The sequence below is a fragment of the Stegostoma tigrinum genome, chromosome 9 (assembly GCF_030684315.1).
Source record: "Stegostoma tigrinum isolate sSteTig4 chromosome 9, sSteTig4.hap1, whole genome shotgun sequence".
Lineage (NCBI taxonomy): Eukaryota > Metazoa > Chordata > Chondrichthyes > Orectolobiformes > Stegostomatidae > Stegostoma > Stegostoma tigrinum.
The window spans coordinates 74,172,585-74,192,616 of NC_081362.1; the positions used below are offsets into that span (position 1 = coordinate 74,172,585).

The 20,032-nt window shown below is 41.8% G+C and overlaps 1 protein-coding gene across 3 annotated transcripts in view; it reads left to right on the forward strand.

The window, feature by feature from the left end:
- Positions 1–20,032, forward strand: part of LOC125454947 (CAP-Gly domain-containing linker protein 4-like) — a 265,594-nt gene that overhangs the window by 10,495 nt on the left and 235,067 nt on the right. The window contains exon 1 of one of the 3 annotated variants that reach the window (XM_059648632.1): positions 18,885–19,035. The exons of 1 other annotated variant lie outside the window; for it this stretch is intronic. In XM_059648632.1, coding sequence (XP_059504615.1) covers positions 19,023–19,035 — 13 coding nt within the window. In that variant the 5' untranslated portion in view covers positions 18,885–19,022. Of the gene's footprint in view, positions 1–18,884; positions 19,036–20,032 lie in introns of those variants that run through there. One more of the 3 variants, XM_059648633.1, reaches the window with a different exon arrangement.

The following is a 20,032-nucleotide window of genomic DNA, read 5'->3' on the forward strand; positions in this document are numbered from 1 at the left end:
GTAGGCAAGTTATTGGGGAGGATACTGAGGAGCAAGATCAACCAGCATTTGGATAGTCAAGGTCTGACTAGGTATAGTCAGCATGGATTTGTGTGTGGGAAGTCATGTCTGACAAATCATTTAGAGTTTTTCAAAGAGGTAACCAAGAGGATAGATGAGGGTAGGACTGTGGATGTTGTCTATATGGACTTTTGTAAGGCCTTTGACAAGGTCCTGCACGACGGATTAGTTATGAAGGTTAGGTTGCACGGGATCCAGGGAGAGCTAGCTAATTGGATTCAAAATTGGCTCAATGGTAAGAAGCAGAGGGTGATGGTTGAAGGTTATTTCTTGGACTGGAGGCCTGTGACTACTGGTGTGCCATACGGGATTGGTGCTGGGACCTTTGTTATTTGCAATTACATAAATGATCTGGATGTGAACGTACACGGCATGATTAGTAAGTTTGTGAATGATACAAAATTCGGGAATATTCTTGATAGTGAAGAAGGTTATCAAAATTGCAGAGGAACCTTGATCAGAAGTCGAAGTAGGCCCAGGATTGGCAAATGTAATTCAATACAGATAAGCGTGAGGTGATCAGAGATAATGGTAACTGCAGATGCTGGAGAATCCAAGATAACAAAGTGTGGAGCTGGATGAACACAGCAGGCCAAGCAGCATCTCAGGAGCACAAAAGCTGACGTTTCGGGCCTAGACCCTTCATCAGAGAGGGGAATGGGGAGAGGGTTCTGAAATAAATAGGGAGAGAGGGGGAGGCGGACCGAAGATGGATAGAGGGGAGTATAGGTGGGGAGGGGATAGGTCAGTCCGGGGAGGACGGACAGGCCAAGGAGGCGGGATGAGGTTGGTAGGTGGGAAATGGAGGTGCGGCTTGAGGTGGGAGGAGGGGATAGGTGAGAGGAACAACAGGTTAGGGAGGCGGGGATGAGCTGGGCTGGTTTTGGGATGCAGTGGGGGAGGGGGAGATTTTGACGCTTGTGAAGTCCACATTGATACCATTGGGCTGCAGGGTTCCCAAGCGGAAGATGAGTTGCTGTTCCTGCAACCTTTGGGCAGCATCATTGTGGCACTGCAGGAGGCCCGTGATGGACATGTCGTCTAAGGAATGGGAGGGGGAGTTAAAATGGCTTGCGGACTTTACAAGCTTGTGGACTTCACAAGCTTCAAAATCTCCCCCTCCCCCACTGCATCCCAAAACCAGCCCAGCTCGTCCCCTCCTCCCACTTCATCATTAAACCAGCCCAGCTCGTCTCCGCCTCCCTAACCTGTTCTTCCTCTCACCTATCACCTCCTCCCACCTCAAGCCGCACCTCCACTTCCCACCTACCAACCTCATCCCGCCTCCTTGACCTGTCCGCCCTCCCCACCTATACTGTCTTCTCCTCTATCCATCTTCGGCCCGCCTCGCCCTCTCTCCCTATTTATTTCAGAACCCTCTCCCCTTCCCCCTGTCTGATGAAGGGCCTAGGCCCGAAACGTCAGCTTTTGTGCTCCTGAGATGCTGTTTGGCTAGCTGTGTTCATCCAGCTACACACTTTGTTATCTTAAGTGTGAGGTGTTTCACTTTGGAAAGTCAAACCAAGGTAGGACTTATACAGTAAATGATAAGGTCCTGAGGAGTACAAGTACATAGTTTGTTGAAAGCAGCATCACAGGTAGGCAGGGTGGCGAAGAGGCATTTAGCTTGCTTACCTTCATCAGTTGAGGCATTGAGTATGGGAGTTGGGACATTATGTTACAGTTTTATAAGTTGCTGGTGAGTTCACATTTGGAGCATTGTGTAAAGTTTTGGTCACCCTGTTATAGGAAAGACAGAATTAAATTGGAAAGTGTGCAAAGAATGATTAATTGGGATATTGCCAGGACTAGTAGACCTGAGTTATGGGGAGAGGTTAGTCAGGATAGGACTTTATTCCTCGGAATGTACGGAAATAAGGGGCAACCTTATTGAGGTGTATAAAATCATGAGGGGCATAGATAGGTTGAATGCATATAGTCTTTTTCCCAGGGATGGGGAATTGAAAACTTCAGAGCATAGATTTAAAGTGAGAGGGATAAATTTGAGAAAGACCTGAGAGGAAACTTCTTCATCCAGAGAGTGGTGTGTGTATGGAATGGGCTGCCAGAAAAAGTGGTTGAGACAGGTGCAATAGCAACATTTAAAAATCACTTGGATAGGTACATGGATGGGAAGAGGTTAGATAGATATGTATGAAATGCGGGCAGTTGGAACTAGCTGAATGGACAGCATGGACCAGTTGGGCCGAAGGGCCTGTTTCCATACTGTATTACCCTATGACTCTTTAACCAAAATGTTGACTCAAACTTATGTCCACAAATGCTGCCAGACCTACTGAGTTTTTTGAAAGAAAAATGTCTCCAGTTTTGAATGAAAGTCTAAATACTATTGGTAGATAAAAAGCAGTGATAGATTGAGAGATCTAATTATTGACCATTCTTCCCTCTTCAGAAGACGAAGCGCAAATACTGACATTAGGGAAGTACAGAGCAAAATCTGTACGGTCAAATAGCAGATATTAATATTTACATTCGGCAAATGTGTCAACCCATGGCAGGCGGACTGCAGCTGTTCAAAAAGCCAGCTCACCACCATCTTCTCAAGGGCAACTGGGGATGGGCAAGACATGCTGGCCAGTCAGCAACACCCACATCCCACAAATAAATAAAACAAAGTGTACAGCTTATGTAGTAAAGGCAATGAAGGACAAAGTTTTTTGAAATAACAAAGTGTCGAGCTGAATGAACGCAGCAGGCCAAGCAGCATCTTGGGAGCACAAAAGCTGATGTTTCAGGCCTAGACCCTTCATCAGAAACAAAAAGGGGTCAAAGTTTTTTGGGCAGGTTTAGAGCCAACAAGGGAACAAGTTGTACTACATTGGAAATGAGTAATGAACCAGAATTACTTAACAATGGAACTCTTCATAATTAATATAATATTATATTAATATTATTGAAATTGACACCTAGGTTGAGAAGACAAATATTTTAAATCTAAGCCAACGAGCTTCGTGGAATCATAAAATCAGAACAAGATTGACTGGATGAGGAATTAATTGACCACAGTAAACTGAATTGAAATTTTAATGGATAAATTTGCAGTCAAACAATAGAAAGTAGTCTGTAAAGACAAAACCATCATATACCCCTGAAAAAGAAAGTCCTCACTAGTATTCTTGAACAACCGTAGTCAGCAAATGGGTTACAATAGAATGTTAAAAGAAAAGACCTGCATAAATTCAACAATTGAGATCCACTGGCTGGAGGAGACACAAAACCTGGGATATAAAGGAAGTATGTTTATGGAAAATAGAAGGCATGAAGCTGGTCAGAAATTCCAGTCCATGGCTCAGGTACAGAAGAATCAAAATTAATATGCCAATGCAATATTAAGTGTGTGCTGCACTGTTGGAGGTGCGGTCTTTTGAATGAGACCCCATCTGCCACATCAAGTGAATATAAAGATCCTATGCCAATATTTTGATGAAGAACCTGGGAGTTGTTTGGAAGGCCTGGCCAGTACTTATTCCTTAATCAGTATGACAAAAACAAATTAGTTGACAAATTTTATTTATCTATCTACCTGGCCCTATCTTCCTTTGTTAATGTTTGTGAGAGATGACTGTGTTCAAATTAGCTACTTTCATTTTCCGCAGTACAGCAATACAAACTCTAAGTGCACTTAATTGGCTGCGAAGCATTTTGGGAACCCTGTGTCATCAAAAGTGTTATGTAAATGTGAGTGCCTAATCAATGGAATTCTGAAATCGAGCATCAGGTAGGCAGAGCTGGAAACAACTATGCTATCTAATTATAACATCAAATTGTGATGAAAGGACATTCAGTTCAGAATTGTGAGTAGTCTAGTTTTGCCGGAATATGCCAGGAAAATTTGATGAAGTCAATGACAAAGGAATAGAATTTGTTTTGGATCTGAAAACATTTGGTTTTAGGTTCCCAATGTTTTAATTGGAGGAAATTGCAGTTCATCAAAGGCACGATAATGGCCAAACAGGCTGACAGTGGAGCTGGATGTTGTCAACATATAGATTGGAATAAAAGCCATGTCTTCTGATGTTGCTGAGGGCAGCATATGGTTGACAAACAGGAGGGGACCTAGAAATGATGCTTGTGAGATTACAGAGGTATTGATTTAGGAACAGGAAGAAGAGCCGATAGAAGATGCTATACCATGATTTGATAGGCAAGATTGAGCCAGACAAGGGCAGTCTTTAGCTTTGAATATGCTGTAGTGGGGTGGAAACCTGATTGAAGAAGTTCAATCAGGTCGTTATAGGAAAGATGAACAGATGTGGGAGACAAATAACATTTTTGCCAGACAAATATCAGGCAATGACCATTTCTACTAAGAGATTTTAGTCGTCCATGTTGAACAACACTTAGAGGAAGCACTGAGGATGGCAATACCACTCTGGGCAGTGGATTTCAATGTCCGCTATCAAGAGTGGCTCAGCAGCAGTACTTCTGATAGAGCTCGTCAGGTCTTAAAAGAGCATAGCTGCTAGCCTGGGTCTCCAGCAGGTAGTGAGACAACTAACAAGGAGGATAAAACATACTTGACCTGATCCTTACCAATCTGCCAGCTGCAAATGCATCTGTCCATGACAGTATCAGTAGGAGTGACCACTGCACAGTCCTTGTGGAGATGAAAACCCGCCTTCACATTGAGAATAACCTCCATTGTATTGTGTGGAACTATGCCCTTGTCTGGGCTAAATGGGACAGACTTCGAACAGACTCACCAACTCCAGACTGGGCATCCATGAGGCACTGTGGGCCATCAACAGCAGCAGAATTGTCCTCCAGCACAATCTGTAACCTCATGGCCTGGCATATCCCCCACTCAACCATTACCATCAAGCCACGGGATCACTCCTGGTTCATTGGAGAGTGCAGGTGGACATACCAAGAGCAGCACCACGCATACGTGAAGATGAGGTGTCAACCTGGTGAAGCCACCAACTTACACACTAAACTGCATAAGCAGCAAGTTATAGACAGAGGAAAGTGACCCCACAACTAATAGATCAGATATAAGCCCTGCCGCCCTGCCGTACCCGGTCATGAATGGTGGTGGACAATTAAACAACTCACTGAAGGAAGAGGCTCCACAATTATCCCCTTCCTGTATGACAGAAGAGCCCAGCACATCCGTGCAAAAGATAAGGCTGAAGCATTCGTAGTTAACTTCAGACAGAAGTGTTGAGTGGGTCCTCCAGTGGTCTCCAACTTTACAGATACCAGTCTTCAGCCAATTCACTTCACTCCATGTGATATCAAGAAGTGGCTGGAGACACTGGATACTGCAAAGGCTGCCAGCTCTGACAACATTCCAGCAAAAGTACTGAAGAATTGTGCTCCAGAACTTGCTGCTGCCCTGGTCAAGCTGTTTCAGTACAGTTGCAATATTGGCATCTTCCCGACGATGTGGAAAATTGCCCGAGTGTGTCTTGTACCTAAAAAGCAGGATAAATCCAGTCCGGCCAGTTACTGCTCCACCAGTCTACTCTCGATCGTCAGTAAAGTGGTGAAGGTGTCATCAATAGAGTTATCAAGCAGTACCTGCTTAACAATAACCTGCTCAGTGATGCCCAGTTCGGGTTCCATCAGGGCCACTCAGCTCTGGACCACCTTACAGCCTTGTTTCAAACATGGTCAAAAGAGCTGAATTCCAGACGTGAGGTGAGAGTGACAGCCCTTGACATCAATACTGCATTTGACCAAGTGTGGCATCTAGAAACCCCAGCAAAACTGGAATCAGTTGGCATCGGAGGCAAACTCTCTCCACTGGTTGGAGTCATAGCTAGCATATAGGAAGATGGTTGCGGTTGTTGGAGGTCAATTGTCTCAGCTCCAGGACCTCTCTGCAGGAGTTCCTCAGGGTAGTGTCCTAGGCCCAATCATCTTCAGCTGTTTCATCAATGACCTACTTCCGTCATAAGGTGAAAGTAGTGCTGTTCGTCAATGATTGCATAATGTTCAGCGCCATTCGCAAATCCTCGGATACTGAAACTGTTCATGTCCAAATGCAACAAGATCTGGACATTGTCCAGGCTTGGGCTGACAAGTGGTAAGTAGCATTCACACCACACAAATGCCAGGCTATGACCATCACCAATAAGTGAAAATCTAACTACTGCCCCATGACCTTCAATGGTGCTAATATCACTGAATCCCCCACTATCAACATTCTGGGAGCTATCATTAATCAGGAACTCACCTGGACTTGCCACATAAACACAGTGGCTACAAGAGCAGGTTAAGAGGCTAGAAATACTGTGAAAAGTAACACTCCTCCTGACTCCCCAGAATCTGTCCACCATCTACAAGGCACAAGTCAGACATATAATGGAATACCCCCGACTTGCCTGATTGAGTCCAGCCCCAACACCACTCAAGATTCAGGATAAAGCAGCCCACTTAATTGCCACTAAATCCACAAGCATCCATCCCTGCACCACCACTGCTCAGTAGTAGCAGTGTGTACCATCTGCAAGATACACTGCAAAAATTCACCAAAGATCCTTAGACAGCACCTTCCAAACCCACAGCCACTTTTATGTAAAAGGTCAAGGACAGCAGATACATGGGAGTACCACCACCTGCAATTTCCTCTCCAAGACACTCACCATTCTAATTTGGAAATATATCGCCATTTCTTCACTATCACTGGATCACGTTCCTGGAATTCCTTCACTAATGGCATTGTGGGTCAGTTTATAGCATGTGGAGTACAACAGTTCAAGAAAGCAGCTCACCTTCTTAGGTGTAACTAGGGACAGGCAATAAATGCGGGTCAGCCGGCAAGCCCTCATCTCATGAGTGTATATGTGAGAAAAGATTTATTGGGAGTGAGGCGATAAATTGTTCAAGGACTGATAAGGAAATAGAAATTGGAGGTGTAGAGTAATTTGTATGAATACAGCAGTCAAAAGTTTTTTTTTACATGGGGATTGAGAACGTTTTTGAAAAGGAAGGCAAAAAGGAGCTGGATGATCTGCAATTAAGTGAATATAGGATTGATATATTCAGCAGGTTGTCTCTTGGACAGAGTAAGCTTGGATGGCGCAGCAGGAAAAAAAATGTGTTCAGAAGTTATAGGATAGGCTTGGCTTGCTGGGTAAAGACAAGGGAGAAATATGGAAAATTCAATTGATTGAACAAAGGATTTGATCTTCTTATACTTTCTGGTGTTGATAGTAGTGACGGAAGAGACAGTTTGAAATAAAGAACAGTCTGAAAGTTGCTTTGGTATCGTGCACTAAACAGTTTTGACAAAGGAAACTAGTACTTATGGTACCTGAGATGACTAAGCTGGAGTTGGTGATGAGTGACTAACCCTGTCGTGCTTTGTGAATTCTCAAGCCTCTACACTTTGGACTTCATGGGAGTGAAGATGAACTCCAATTTAAGAAGATTGACTGAACTAGGTAAAAGTAAGTGTTTAATTGAGAATAGGGACCTCAGATAGACTGTTGGAAGCAATTAGCAGATTGATAGCTACAGATGTTTGATAGGAAATGATTGGGAGAATTCAAAATGTTGTGGTACAACTTTTCAGGATGACACAGAAGATAATAAGCTTGGAAGGGAGAAGGAGTTGTGAGTGGCGTGGGAGACAAAGACAAGATTATCTCCAATCAGCCTGTGATTGAAGCATCGGAAATAGAGGAGTGACATTCAGTAGCAAGGTTGACTGTGAATATGAGTGGGCGATTTAACGTGGCTGAAGCAGTTCAGTGAGGTCAAGTCCATTGGGCCACTGTAAATTTCGTGGAGAGAAAAAAGAGAGTTCAGATTAAGATTGCGATTGAAGTTACCAAGAGGCTTAGGGAAGAAACCTAAGATTAACTTAAGCAATAAATATGGAGCAGGAGATTGTTGACCTGGGAGATTGTTAAAGGAAAGGGTTGTGATAGATTTGCGGCTGTCCTATTAGTTCTGTCATTTGGAGCTTTCTTTTATTCATTCAAGGGCTGTGACCATTGCTTGCTGAGCCAATATTTACTATAAATCCATTGTTGACCATGCTGAGAAGGTGCTGAGCTGCCTTCATAAACTGTTTTGGTCCATGTGGTGTGGGTAAACGCACAAGGCTGTTGGGGAGAAATTTCCAGGATTTTGACCTAGTTTGCAGAAGGAATAGTGACATTTTTCCAACACAGGATGCTGAGTGATGCTTGGGGAGGATCTTGCAAGTGGGTGGGATTCCCAGATGTCTGCTGCTTTCTGGATGGTACTGACCACCACTTTGGAAGTTGCGGTTCTGAGGAGCTTGGATGAATTTCTGTAGTGGACCCTGTCGATGTTGCACACTGTGGCCACTGAGCGTCAGTGGTGGAGGGAGTAAATGTTTGTAGATTTGGTGCCAAAATAGTTTTGTCCTCTGGTGTCAAGCTTCTTGAGCCTTTGTGCTAATTTGTACTAATCCAGACAAATGTGGACTATTCCATCACATTCCTGACTTGTGGCTTATAGTTGATAGACAGGCTTTGGGGATGTTTGCAGGAGGTGAGTTACTTCTGCAGGATCACTAACCTCTGACCTGCTTTTTTAGTCACAGTATTTATAGTCTAGTTCAATTTCTGGTTCATGGAAGTCCCTCAGGATATCGATATTGGGGAAATTCAGCAATGGTAATGCCATTAAATGTCAAGATGGGATGGTTAGATTCTTTCTTGTTGAAACTGGTCTTTGCCTGGCACTTGTGTGGCATAAATATTACTTGCCACTTTTCACCTCAAACCTGGATATTGTCCAGGTCTTGCTATATTTGAACATGGACTGCTTCAGTATCTGAGGGGTCGTGTACGGTGCTGAACATTGTACATTAGCAAAAATCCCTGCTTTTGACTTTATGACATATAGAAGATCAACAGCTGAAAATGGTTAGGCCTAGGATACTGCCCTAATGAACTCCTGCATACATGTCCTAAAACTGATTAGACTGATTTCGACCAACCAGAACCCTTTCTCTTTTTGCCAGGTTTGAGTCCAAAATCAGAGTTTTCTACCGATTCCCATTGTTTTGCTAGTTTTGCTGGCACTTCTTGATGCTACACTTGGTTACATGTAGTCCTGATGTCAAGGGCATTTCTCACTTTACTTCTGGAATTCAGCTATTTTTATCCATGTTCAAACCAAGGCCAGAATAAGGTCAGCAGCTGAGAAGCCCAGCCAAACCAAACAAACAGTCTCTGAGCAGCTTATTGCTAGTATTGCTTATGATGCCTCCCACACTTTACCGGATGGGTTTTTATGACAGTTGACAAAGGTTTCATGGTCATTAGACTTTTCATGCCAGATTTTTAAATTTGAAGTCAAACGCTGCCATCTGCCATGGTGCTGGGGTATTTGAGCCCAAATTCCCAGAATATTACCTGGGTCTCCAATTATTATAATAATCCAGAGACTGTGATTTTGCAATCTGATGTGGATTAGAATAATTTAATATACTGTGCCAGTAATTACCTTGAACTACCCACTTGAGAAATTTAAGCAGTATATATGTTGCCTTTTTGATTGACATTACTAACCTTTAAATGCATCCGTGAAAAGAAACCCACATTAGCATTTAGAGTCCAGTGACTTTTCTTCGGAACTGATAGCAGCTAGGAAAAGGTAGTGTCTATGCTTATGACGGTGGATGGGAGCAAAAAGGAATGATGAATAGGTGAATTTAGGTTGGGGTCCCTCTCTGCCTATTCACTCTTTCCCCCGCCCACTTCCCTGTCATTAGCGTAAATATCTTTTTTGCTGCCAACAGTCCTGAAGAAGGATCATTGGACCAAAAACATTAACAATATTTTCTCTTTACAGTTGCTGCCAGGCCTGCTGAGTTTCTCCAGCAATTTCTTTTCTTGCTTGTTTCAGATCTCTAGTATCTTCAGTTCTTTGTTTCATATTAAGTTGTAATATGCAATCAGCGACTTTGGGGGAGTATTGCACTGATGTTGGCTATTTTGGCACATGGTGTTAAGGTAAAAAAGATAATTGTATTTCTCTGATGGCTCAGCATATTGGTCCAGTGAATAGTTGAGTTAAAATTACCACATAAAGTAGAAGACAGCTAGAAAAAGAGAAAGTTAACATTTATCTTCTTTTCAAGATAATGTCACAAAGTTGTAAAGTTCTGTTCTGTTCTGTATGTTCTGGGTGCAGTTGATTGTGTAATTGATTGTGGGGTACTTGAAGTGTGTGGTTTACAGAATGTACAGTATTTGCAGTAGAATTCAAATGGAACCATCCCAAAATATATTGAGTTTATTTATGAAAAGATAGTGGTAGCTGGAATGTGTTACAAGCCTCAATGCCTCAAGCGGATTAAATAACAACATTAACACACCTTCATGGTTCATAAGTATCATCTGAACTGTCATTTACGTCATGGGAAGTGCATTGTAGCCATGCTTTCTAACCTCAGTGAATATTCATATATTCAAGTTTTTTTTATTGTTGATGTGGTTGCTGTGCCAGAAAACAATTAATCATTAAGTATGTGATCAAACTATGAGATGGATTTGAACTGAACTGCTCTTGGATCATGTAAAGATATTGATATACTTTCACTGTAATCTACCGGAGTTGTATTTCTTGAAACAGGAAATTTTGAAGTTCAAAAGGTAGAGGTGAAGGCTTTACTTCAAAACTTAATACTAATAGGATAAAGGAACAATAGATTTGTTAAGAAATGGGTATAAATTTGGTTATTGCCGATCATAAAAGTCGCTGCAAACACTTTTGGTGTAAGTGGCTCTAGAACAAATGCAATATTTGTATAGTGTAAGGTCAGTTCTAGAAATGAACTTGATAAGGGGAGGCAGTGGAGTATACTCACTCACATACATATATTCGCTACTTGCAGATTCGTGGATTTGAGAGGTTGGCTTCAGACACTTTTTTTCCTCTCATTGAGTGGTCCTGTTAGATTGAGCTAACTTTGGCGTTAGATAGGGTATTTCTGTCATAATACTGACTGCACTTTTATGTTACTCATCAGAGATATTTGCACCTATTCCCGAGTGGACAACAAGTACTTGGTGTATTGGTAACATTACTGGACTAGTAATTTAGAGCTCCAGGATAAAGTTCTGGTGACAGGGGTTTAAATCCACAATGACAATTGGTGACTTCTGAATTAAAGAAAATTTGGAATTTGAAAAAACAACTCATCATAACCAGTGTTGATTTGTCACTGAAAAGAAATCGCCTTCGCTAATGTCCTTGGAAGGCAATCTGCTGTCTTTAGCTGGTCGGACCTACATATGATTCCGGATGCATGGCAATGATTAATCCAGAAATGGCTTTGCATCTCAATCAAAACTGCTACAAAATCTAAAGAAAGGAATAAAACTGGACCAGCTGACATCCGAAGTGCCAATTGCAGACTAAGCCCAATTGACCCTGCAATGTTTTTCTTACACTGGGGGCTCTTGCCAAGAGGCTGCATTTGCTGACACTCAACAGCATGCACAGTAGAAGCAAGAAATGTCAAAATAATTTTTAAAAACTAGCAAATACACAAAAACAAAAAAAAAATTAATGGAAGTAAAGATTGTTACGTGTAAAAAGCTGTCAAGCAAATAGTAATTTTTTTGAAAATCTCCTTTTTTATTACACAACATATTACATATGCAAAAAGATTGGAGGTGAGCATGAACAGTTGGCAATTAGTGGCATATCATGTTGGCAGAAACACTTTGGGTCCAAAATTGCCCAAGCACTCCCAAAGACTAGTGAAGCCTGATATTATCATACTCTGAACAGTTACACTTTACAATGTGCCAAACACCATCAGCACCACCCCTGTGTATATGCTATCCTATGCACAGCAGTGCTGTACGGTCTGGAGGGAGTTGCCCAGGGAATCCTTAATATTGACTCTGGATCTGATGTAGTCTTATAGTAGTAAGTCAGACATGGGCAAGGAGACCTTCTGCTGATCCACCTACCTTCCTCTCCTTAGCTGATGAATTAGTTTCTCTCCACTTTGCACACCATTTGAAGGAAACTTTGAGGATGGCAAGGGCACAGAATTATTCTGTGTAGAGGACAAAAAGTTGCAAAAAGTGGCTTGTTAGTGCCACTACTGACAGTTGAATCCTAAGGGATGTGGCTGTTAGACTGGGTCTGTTGCAAGTGGTGAGGGAGCTAACCAGTGGGAAAGACTTACATGACTTTGGCCTTGCCAGTCTTATCTGTCTCACATGCGTCTGCCTATGACATGGTAGTCGGTGTGACCTCCTTGTGGAGCTGAAATTGCATCTCCACATTGATACCTTCCCTTATGTTGTATAGCCTGTTTTTTTAAATGGCCCAGCATATTCCCACTCTACTATTATAATCAAACCAGAAGATGAACTCTGATCCAATGAAGGATGCAAGGTGGCATGCTTGCAGCAGTTCCAAGGATACTTAAAAATGAAATGTCAACTAGTGAAGATACAACACGGGACTACTTGCACATATGGCAAACAGTGTACGTAGCATGTAATAGATAGGATTAAGCAACCCCACAATTAACAGGTCAGACAAAAGCTCTGCAGTGCTGCCAAATTCAGTTGCAAAGTTACCAGGAGTGATAAGCTCTACGTTGTCCCTATACTGAACAATGAGTGAGCCTAGCACATTAGTGTCAAAGACAAGGCTGAAGCATTTGCACCCATCTATGGCCAATTCAGTTCACTCCATATAAGCATGATGTCTAACTTCCTGTCAATTGAGTAAGTACCATTGACCCCATTGAACTGGAAGCCCACTGCAGCATGAGGAAGCATGATGAAAAATGTATACACTGGGCTTTGGATCCCCCTAACGTCATTTCCCCTTGTTCTACAACACCCCTGTTCTTTCCCTGGCCCATGTCTCCTAATGTGATAGCGTGATTGAGATGGTTGGCAATATCTGGAGCAGGGCAGTCCAGAGCAAACAGGGAGCCAATGCATTTAGATGGCCAGGGATTAAGGACCCTACTGGTCTTTGTCCTGTGCATTGTGTGGGTCTGTGTTTGGTGTTTTGTTTCAGAAGTCCTCACATCAGTGGGCCCTTAGCCTTCTCCCTTATGGTTTGACTCACTTTTCTGCCAGCCCTGAGTGTTGAGGTTGGTTAGCTCGCTGAGCTGGTTTGTTGTTCCAAAGACGTTTTGCTACTGTGCTTGGTAGCATCCTCAGTGCAGCCTCTGATGAAGCGTCAGTGTGTTTTCCTGCCTGGTTTTCAGATTGCCTCATCTCCGGGTTTCCTCCCTATAGGAATGTATATGGGTTTGAGTTCAATGTGTTTATTAATAGCATGCTTCATGGAGTGCCATGCTTCCAGGAATTCTCGGGCTTGTCTCTGCCTAGCCTGTCCCAGAATCTTGGTGTTGTCGCAGTCAAAGTTTTGGTTCTTCTTGCCCATATGGATTAAGATGAGTGAGTATTGGTCATGTTTTTTTTGTAGCCAGTTGGTGTTCATGTACTCTTGCTGTTAGTTTCCTTCCTGTTTGTCCAATGTAGTGTTTCTCGCAGTCTCTGCAGGGGATCTTGTAGATGGCATTGGTCCTGTCCGTGGTGGGGAGTGTGTCTTTAGTTTGGGTGAGCACTTGTTGTAGGTTTGATGTTGGCTTGTGTGCCACTCTGATGTGCAGCGGTCGTGGAAGTCTTGTGGTGAGCTCCTGATGTAGGGTAATGTGATGACTGTGTCGGGACGTGTAGAATCTTTCTGATGCTCTTCCTGTATGTATCTCTTGACCCGGTTCTTTGAATATCCATTACCCTTGAACACTTGGAAGAGGTATTCCTCCTCCTATTGGCATAGTTCTATGTTACTGCAGTGTATTGTTGCCTTTTTAAATCAGAAAGATTCTACACCCTCCCACATACTCATCACACTACCCCACAAACCAGCTAGGCGAGCCAACCAACCTCAACACCCACAACCCGAGCTACAGATCTCCTCCAAAACCTTAGAGCCCTGAGTGTACTTGCACTGTTGCATCCTTTCAATTTCTGGCATAATGTAAAGTAGCAGTGAGTGCTCTTTGGTCAATGGCCTCCAGTTTTCACCACTACATGATAATGAGGCCTTGATTATTGAGGTCTCTCTTCTGGTAACCTAAAATTTATAAATCCCTAACTCCTTACATAAATAAATGGACACAATATGAAATGGACGTTATGGATAGAGGGAAGTAATGAGGGGAGGAAAACTGGCTTTTTTCATGCTTAAAGCGTCTTTTATTTCAGAGGAAAGGATAGCAACTTCCTTTCTGGAGGTCTGATGACTTCTGATAGAACATTCACACCAGTAAGCTGTTCAGCAACCTGGGAGCCAACCACATAGTTATTGGCAGACAGAAGGGTTTTGGCATCAACAACTGATCACTGGTTTCACAGACCAATCAGCTACATGTTGCTAACCAACTTTCCCTTTGTACATACTCATTTGCTGCAGCCCATGTGCAGCCTTTTCTCCAATGCATGAACAACCAAGTTATGATGAGTGTTGATAATTTCCTTTTAAAAAGTTTTTTTTTCTCTATTCATTTGTGGGATGTGGCTGTTGCTGGCTGGCCAGCATTTCTTGCCAATCCCTAGTTGCCCTTAAGAAGGTGGTGGTGATCTGCCTTCTTGAACCACTGCAGTCCCCCAGCTGTGGGTTGACCCACAATGCTTTTAAGAAGGGAATTCCAGGATTTTGACCCAATGACAGTGAAGGAACAGCAGATTTTTCCAAGTCAAGATGGTGAGTGACTTGGAGGGGAACTTAGAGGTGGTAGTGTTCCCAAGTATCTACTACCTTTGTCCTTCTAGATGGAAGTGGTCGCGGATTTGGAAGGTGCTTTCTGAAGATCTTTGAATTTCTGCAGTGGTTAGATTGTCTCATGTTGGTAATGGTCATAGCCTGGCATTTGTGTGGTGCGAATGTCACTTGCCATTTGTTAGCCCAAGCCTGCATATTGTCCAGATCTTGTTGCACATGAACTTGGGCTGCTTCAGTATCTGAGGAATCATGAATGGTGCTGAACATTGTGCAATCATCGGCAAACATCGCCACTTCTGACCTTGTGATGGAGAGAAGGCCATTGATGAAGCAACTGAAGATGGTTGGGGCAAAGCCACTACCCTGAGGAACTCCTGCAGAGATGTCTTGGAGCTGAGATAATTGACCTCCCACAACCATGACCATCTTCATATGTGTCAGGTATGACTCCACCTACCGGAACATTTTCCCCCTGATATCCATTGATCCTAGTTTTGCTAGGGCTCCTTGATGCACACTCAGTTGAATGCAGCCTTGATGCCGAGGGCTGTCATTCTGACTTCACCTCTGGAATTCAGCTCGTTTGTCCATGTTTGAACCAAGGCTGTAATGAGGTCAGGAGCTGAGTGGCCCTGGCGGAACCCAAACTGGGCGTCACTGAGTACGCTAGTGCTGAGCAGTGCAGCTTGACAGCACAGTTGATGACACCTTCCATCATTTTACTGACGATCGAGAGTAGACTGATGGGTTGGTAATTGTCTGGGTTGGATTTGTCCTGCTTTTTGTGTACAGGACATACTTGGGCAATTTTCCACATTGTTGAGTAGATACCAGTAGTGTAACTGTACTGGAACAGCTTGTCTACGGGAGTGGAAAGCTCTAGGACACAAATCTTCAGTACTATGGCCAGAATGTTGTCAAGGCCGGTAGCCTTTGCAGTATCCAGTGTTTCCAATCATTTCTTGATATCGTGTGGAGTGGATCAAATTAGCTGAAAACTCGTATCTGTGATGCTGGGGACCACTGGAGGAGGCCAAGACGGATCATCCACTTGGCACTTCTGACTGATTGAAAGAAACCCTATCCCTTTTCAGTCCTCAATGAAAAATATAGAAGAATATAAAAGATAGCCTTTCCAAATCCCAGTGATAAAGTACATCAGGACTTGGGAGACTTGTCAGCTTGCAATTCCAACAATTTGCTTCCCTTGGGATTATAATTTTCTTGATCTTTCTTCCCTTCCATTTCCTGATTTACAGTCTTCTCTGAGATTAGTATCCTCTAGAACATAGAACATAGAACAACACAGCACAGAATAGGCCCTTCGGCCCTCGATGTTGCTCCGACCTGTGAACTATTCTAAGCCCATCCCCCTACACTATCCCATCATCATCCATATGCTTATCCAAGGACTGTTCAAATGCCCCTAATGTGGCTGAGTTAACTACATTGGCACGCAGGGCGTTCCACGCCCTTACCACTCTCTGAGTAAAGAACCGGCCTCTGACATCTGTCTTAAATCTATCACCCCTCAATTTCTAGCTATACCCCCTTGTACAAGCTGAAGTCATCATCCTAGGAAAAAGACTCTCACTGTCCACCCTAACTAATCCTCTGATCATCTTGTATGTCTCTATTAAATCCCCTCTTAGCCTTCTTCTCTCCAATGAGAACATACCCAAGTCCCTCAGCCTTTCTGGACAGGGCCTGCGCTCCAGACCAGGCAACATCCTGCTAAATCTCCTCTGCACCTTTTCCAATGCTTCCACATGCCTCCTGTAATGGGGCGACCAGAACTGCGCGCAATATTCCAAGTGAGGCCGCACTAGCGTTTTGTACAGTTGCAGCATGACATCCCGGCTCCGGAACTCAATCCCCCTACCAATAAAACCAAACACACCATAAGCTTTCTTAACAGCACTATCAACCTGAGTGGCAACTTTCAGGGATCTTTGTAGATGGACATCAAAGTCCCTCTGCACATCCACACTACCCAGAATCTTTCCACAGATCCAATATTCTGCCTTCCAATTATTCCTCCCAAAGTGAATCACCTCACATTTATCCGTATTAAACTCCATTTGTCACCTTCCGGCCCAATTCTGCAGTTTATCCAAGTATCTAAAATGAAGACAAATGCAAAATAGCTGCTTAATTTGTCGACCATCTTTTTTCCATGATTAATTCCATACTTGTTTTCTATAGGACAAATATCTACAAAATTTATGCTCTCATTTTATATTCAGACTATGTGTTGTAAATTTCAAAGAGCTGCTGCCAGATGCACAGATTGTACTGGTGGTTGTTGGCATTTGCAAAACAATTGCGGTGAAGTAGACCCAGTCCCAGGAGGAAGATGATGAAAGGCTCACATTTGTTAAATCCTTACTTCATCTGTCAAAATTACGATGTCTGGTTTTTCATTTGAACTTCTCACACATTTGTGTACATTGAACCACCAAGAGATTACATTTATGCAATTTGCAGCCTTTTTTATAATTCTAGCTATCTTTCTCTCACTTCTTCCCTCCCATTAATGTTTTAATCATTTTCTTAAAATATATCTTGTCTAATCTTCAGATCTGCCACCTACTATTACATAAGTATATGCTCTTCCTTTAGGGTTTATACTATTACAGCTTCTTTATCTAACCATGGATGGTGATTCCTCTCAGAATTTTGTTTGGTGTTGAAATGGATATAATTTGTGCATTTTGAAATATTTCCTTAAATGTCGACCACACTATTGCTTTCTAACCTAATTTGTTAGTTCACTTTGGTTCTGCTTTCAGACCATAAGAAATAGGAACAGGAGTAAGCCGTTTTTGGCCCCTCAAACCTGCTGCACCTTTTGATAGGATCGTGGCTGATCGACTCTTCACATATCTACTTTCCCAACCTTTCCCCATAACCCTTGATTCCCTTACTGATCAAGAACCTATTTATCTCAGCATGATATATGCACCAATGCCCTGCTCCCACAGTTCTTTGTGATATGGAGTTCTAAAGACTCTCAACCAGAGCTTTCATGCCATCATCATTGCCCTTAGTTTATTTTAAAATACTAGTCTTTGACTCAGTTTTGTTTTCCTCAAACTGAATATAAAATTCACATTCTAATTGCTGTTATCTAGGGATGTGTACACCACGAGGTGATTTGTTAATTCTATATCATTGCATAATATCAGGTCTAGTAAAGCCTATTCTCTGATTAACCCACGAATATGCTCAACTAGAATGCTTTGCACATCTGATGTTTCAACTCTAACTGGTAAGTTAAAATCCTCCAAGATTATTGCTATACCTTTCTGGCATTTTTCTTGCTGGTCGCTTCTGAGATTTCAAGGGCAAATCTATCTAATGTCCCCTTGTAATTAAACAAGCGTGTATGCAAGCACTTACCTGACCCAAAACTGAATATTGATTTTGCAGGCTACATTGCAAATCATCTTTTTAAATTTAGTTACATAAGGATATTTGTTTTTTATATGAGAAAACAACGCTTCCTATTGTAGTTTAATACAGCTGCTTAACTAGAAGTTAATGGTCAAATGTTTAAACATAACTGTCAACAGAGGAAATCTGAGTTTATTTATACAAAGTATGTGTTCTTGGTTCTTCATCAATGAAAGCATTCAAGATTTGAACTGCAATTGAGACTTTATTTCAGATTCTTGGAAGATTAATATTTCATTTGTGAAGTATGCATTCAGTTAATCTTTAAAATGAACATGTATTTTTCAAATTTATATCAACTGAAGGATTTGGCTGCAATATTTCTGCCATGCAATATTTCAGTCTCATATTTGTAGTGAATGTTCTTCACAATCAGTGCAATTTGCTTTTGACATTTCAATTGTTAAATAGCTAAAATTTGAACCTGTTATGAAGCTTAGATTGAATAATATCATACAGCACGGCTTATGACATTCTGCTGGGCATCAAAATAGTTTGAATAATGTACAGAAGTTCATACGATCTACAAGTGCATCAAGTACTTGGAAGGATTTTCAGCACCTGAAATAGCTGCCAGGCTATTTAAAGATTCTCAACTCATGAATGTTCCACAGCAACACCATGGTCGTGATAGTTGTACTGGTTGAATCTGATTTCAGTCAGTAGTCCATTGCAATTTTGGCATAGATAAATCAACGTTCGTTACCCCAAACTGCTTTCTTGTATGAATAATCCAGTGTGTACAAGTACTATTCCAACTGTGGAACTTTAAAAATTCTTTCAACATGATACAAACTGGTAAGTATTACGCCCTTAATTTTCAGTTTGCAGTTGCTGCCTCCAGTTCAAAATAAACTGATAATTGGCTGTTTAAGTTTTCACAAAAATGCATTCTGAATGAAAAGATTAATTCTGCTTCATGTTTCAACAAAAGTACAGAAAATAAATTGAAATGCTTACTTGTGTTGAGATAAACAGGATTTTGAATGAGCGAAAGTATTTTGCTTATTCAAGTGAATGTAAATAATTAAACAAAGGATTCACAATTATTTTGTTTATTTACCATTTATAAGGTGCAAAGTTTTGTACAAATATATCTGTTGATAGTTAATATTAAACTGTTCTTTTAATGGCTTTCTGTTTTACTTTATTGAGTGTGGGCACATGCACTGGACTGTTAATCTCGAGATCCAGGTAATATTTCAGGGACCCAAGTTTGAATCCTGCTATGGCAGTTGGTGAAATTTGAATGCAATAAAAATCTGGAATTACGAGTCTAATAATGAGCATGAAACCGTTGTTGATTGTCAGAAAAAACCATCTGGGCCACTAATGTCCTTTCGGGAATGAAACTACCATCCTAACCCAGTCCGGCCTACATATGACTGTAGACCCAAAACAATGTGATTGACTCTTAACTGCCCTCCCCGATAGGCAAAAAATGCAGGCCTAGCTAGTGACACACTCATCCCATGAATTAATAAAATATTACAAAATTTCCTCAATGTTTGAATCTCTCCAATTAAGTTACTATTACTGCTACCTTGACTGTATTAGTATCAACAAGTGCATAAATGAAATTCTGAGAAATTATGTTCACTAGCCATTCAAAAATTCAGCACTGGAACAGAAATATATCAAGTTCAAACCTAGGCTATTGAGAAAATCACTTTAAAATGATTCAGTTGATGAAATTATATCATATATTATTGTGCTTGTCATTTTAGATTTTTTTCTGGTATTTTCTGGGAGAGGGAGGATTAATGTTGGGATTGATGACGGTACTAAATTCAGT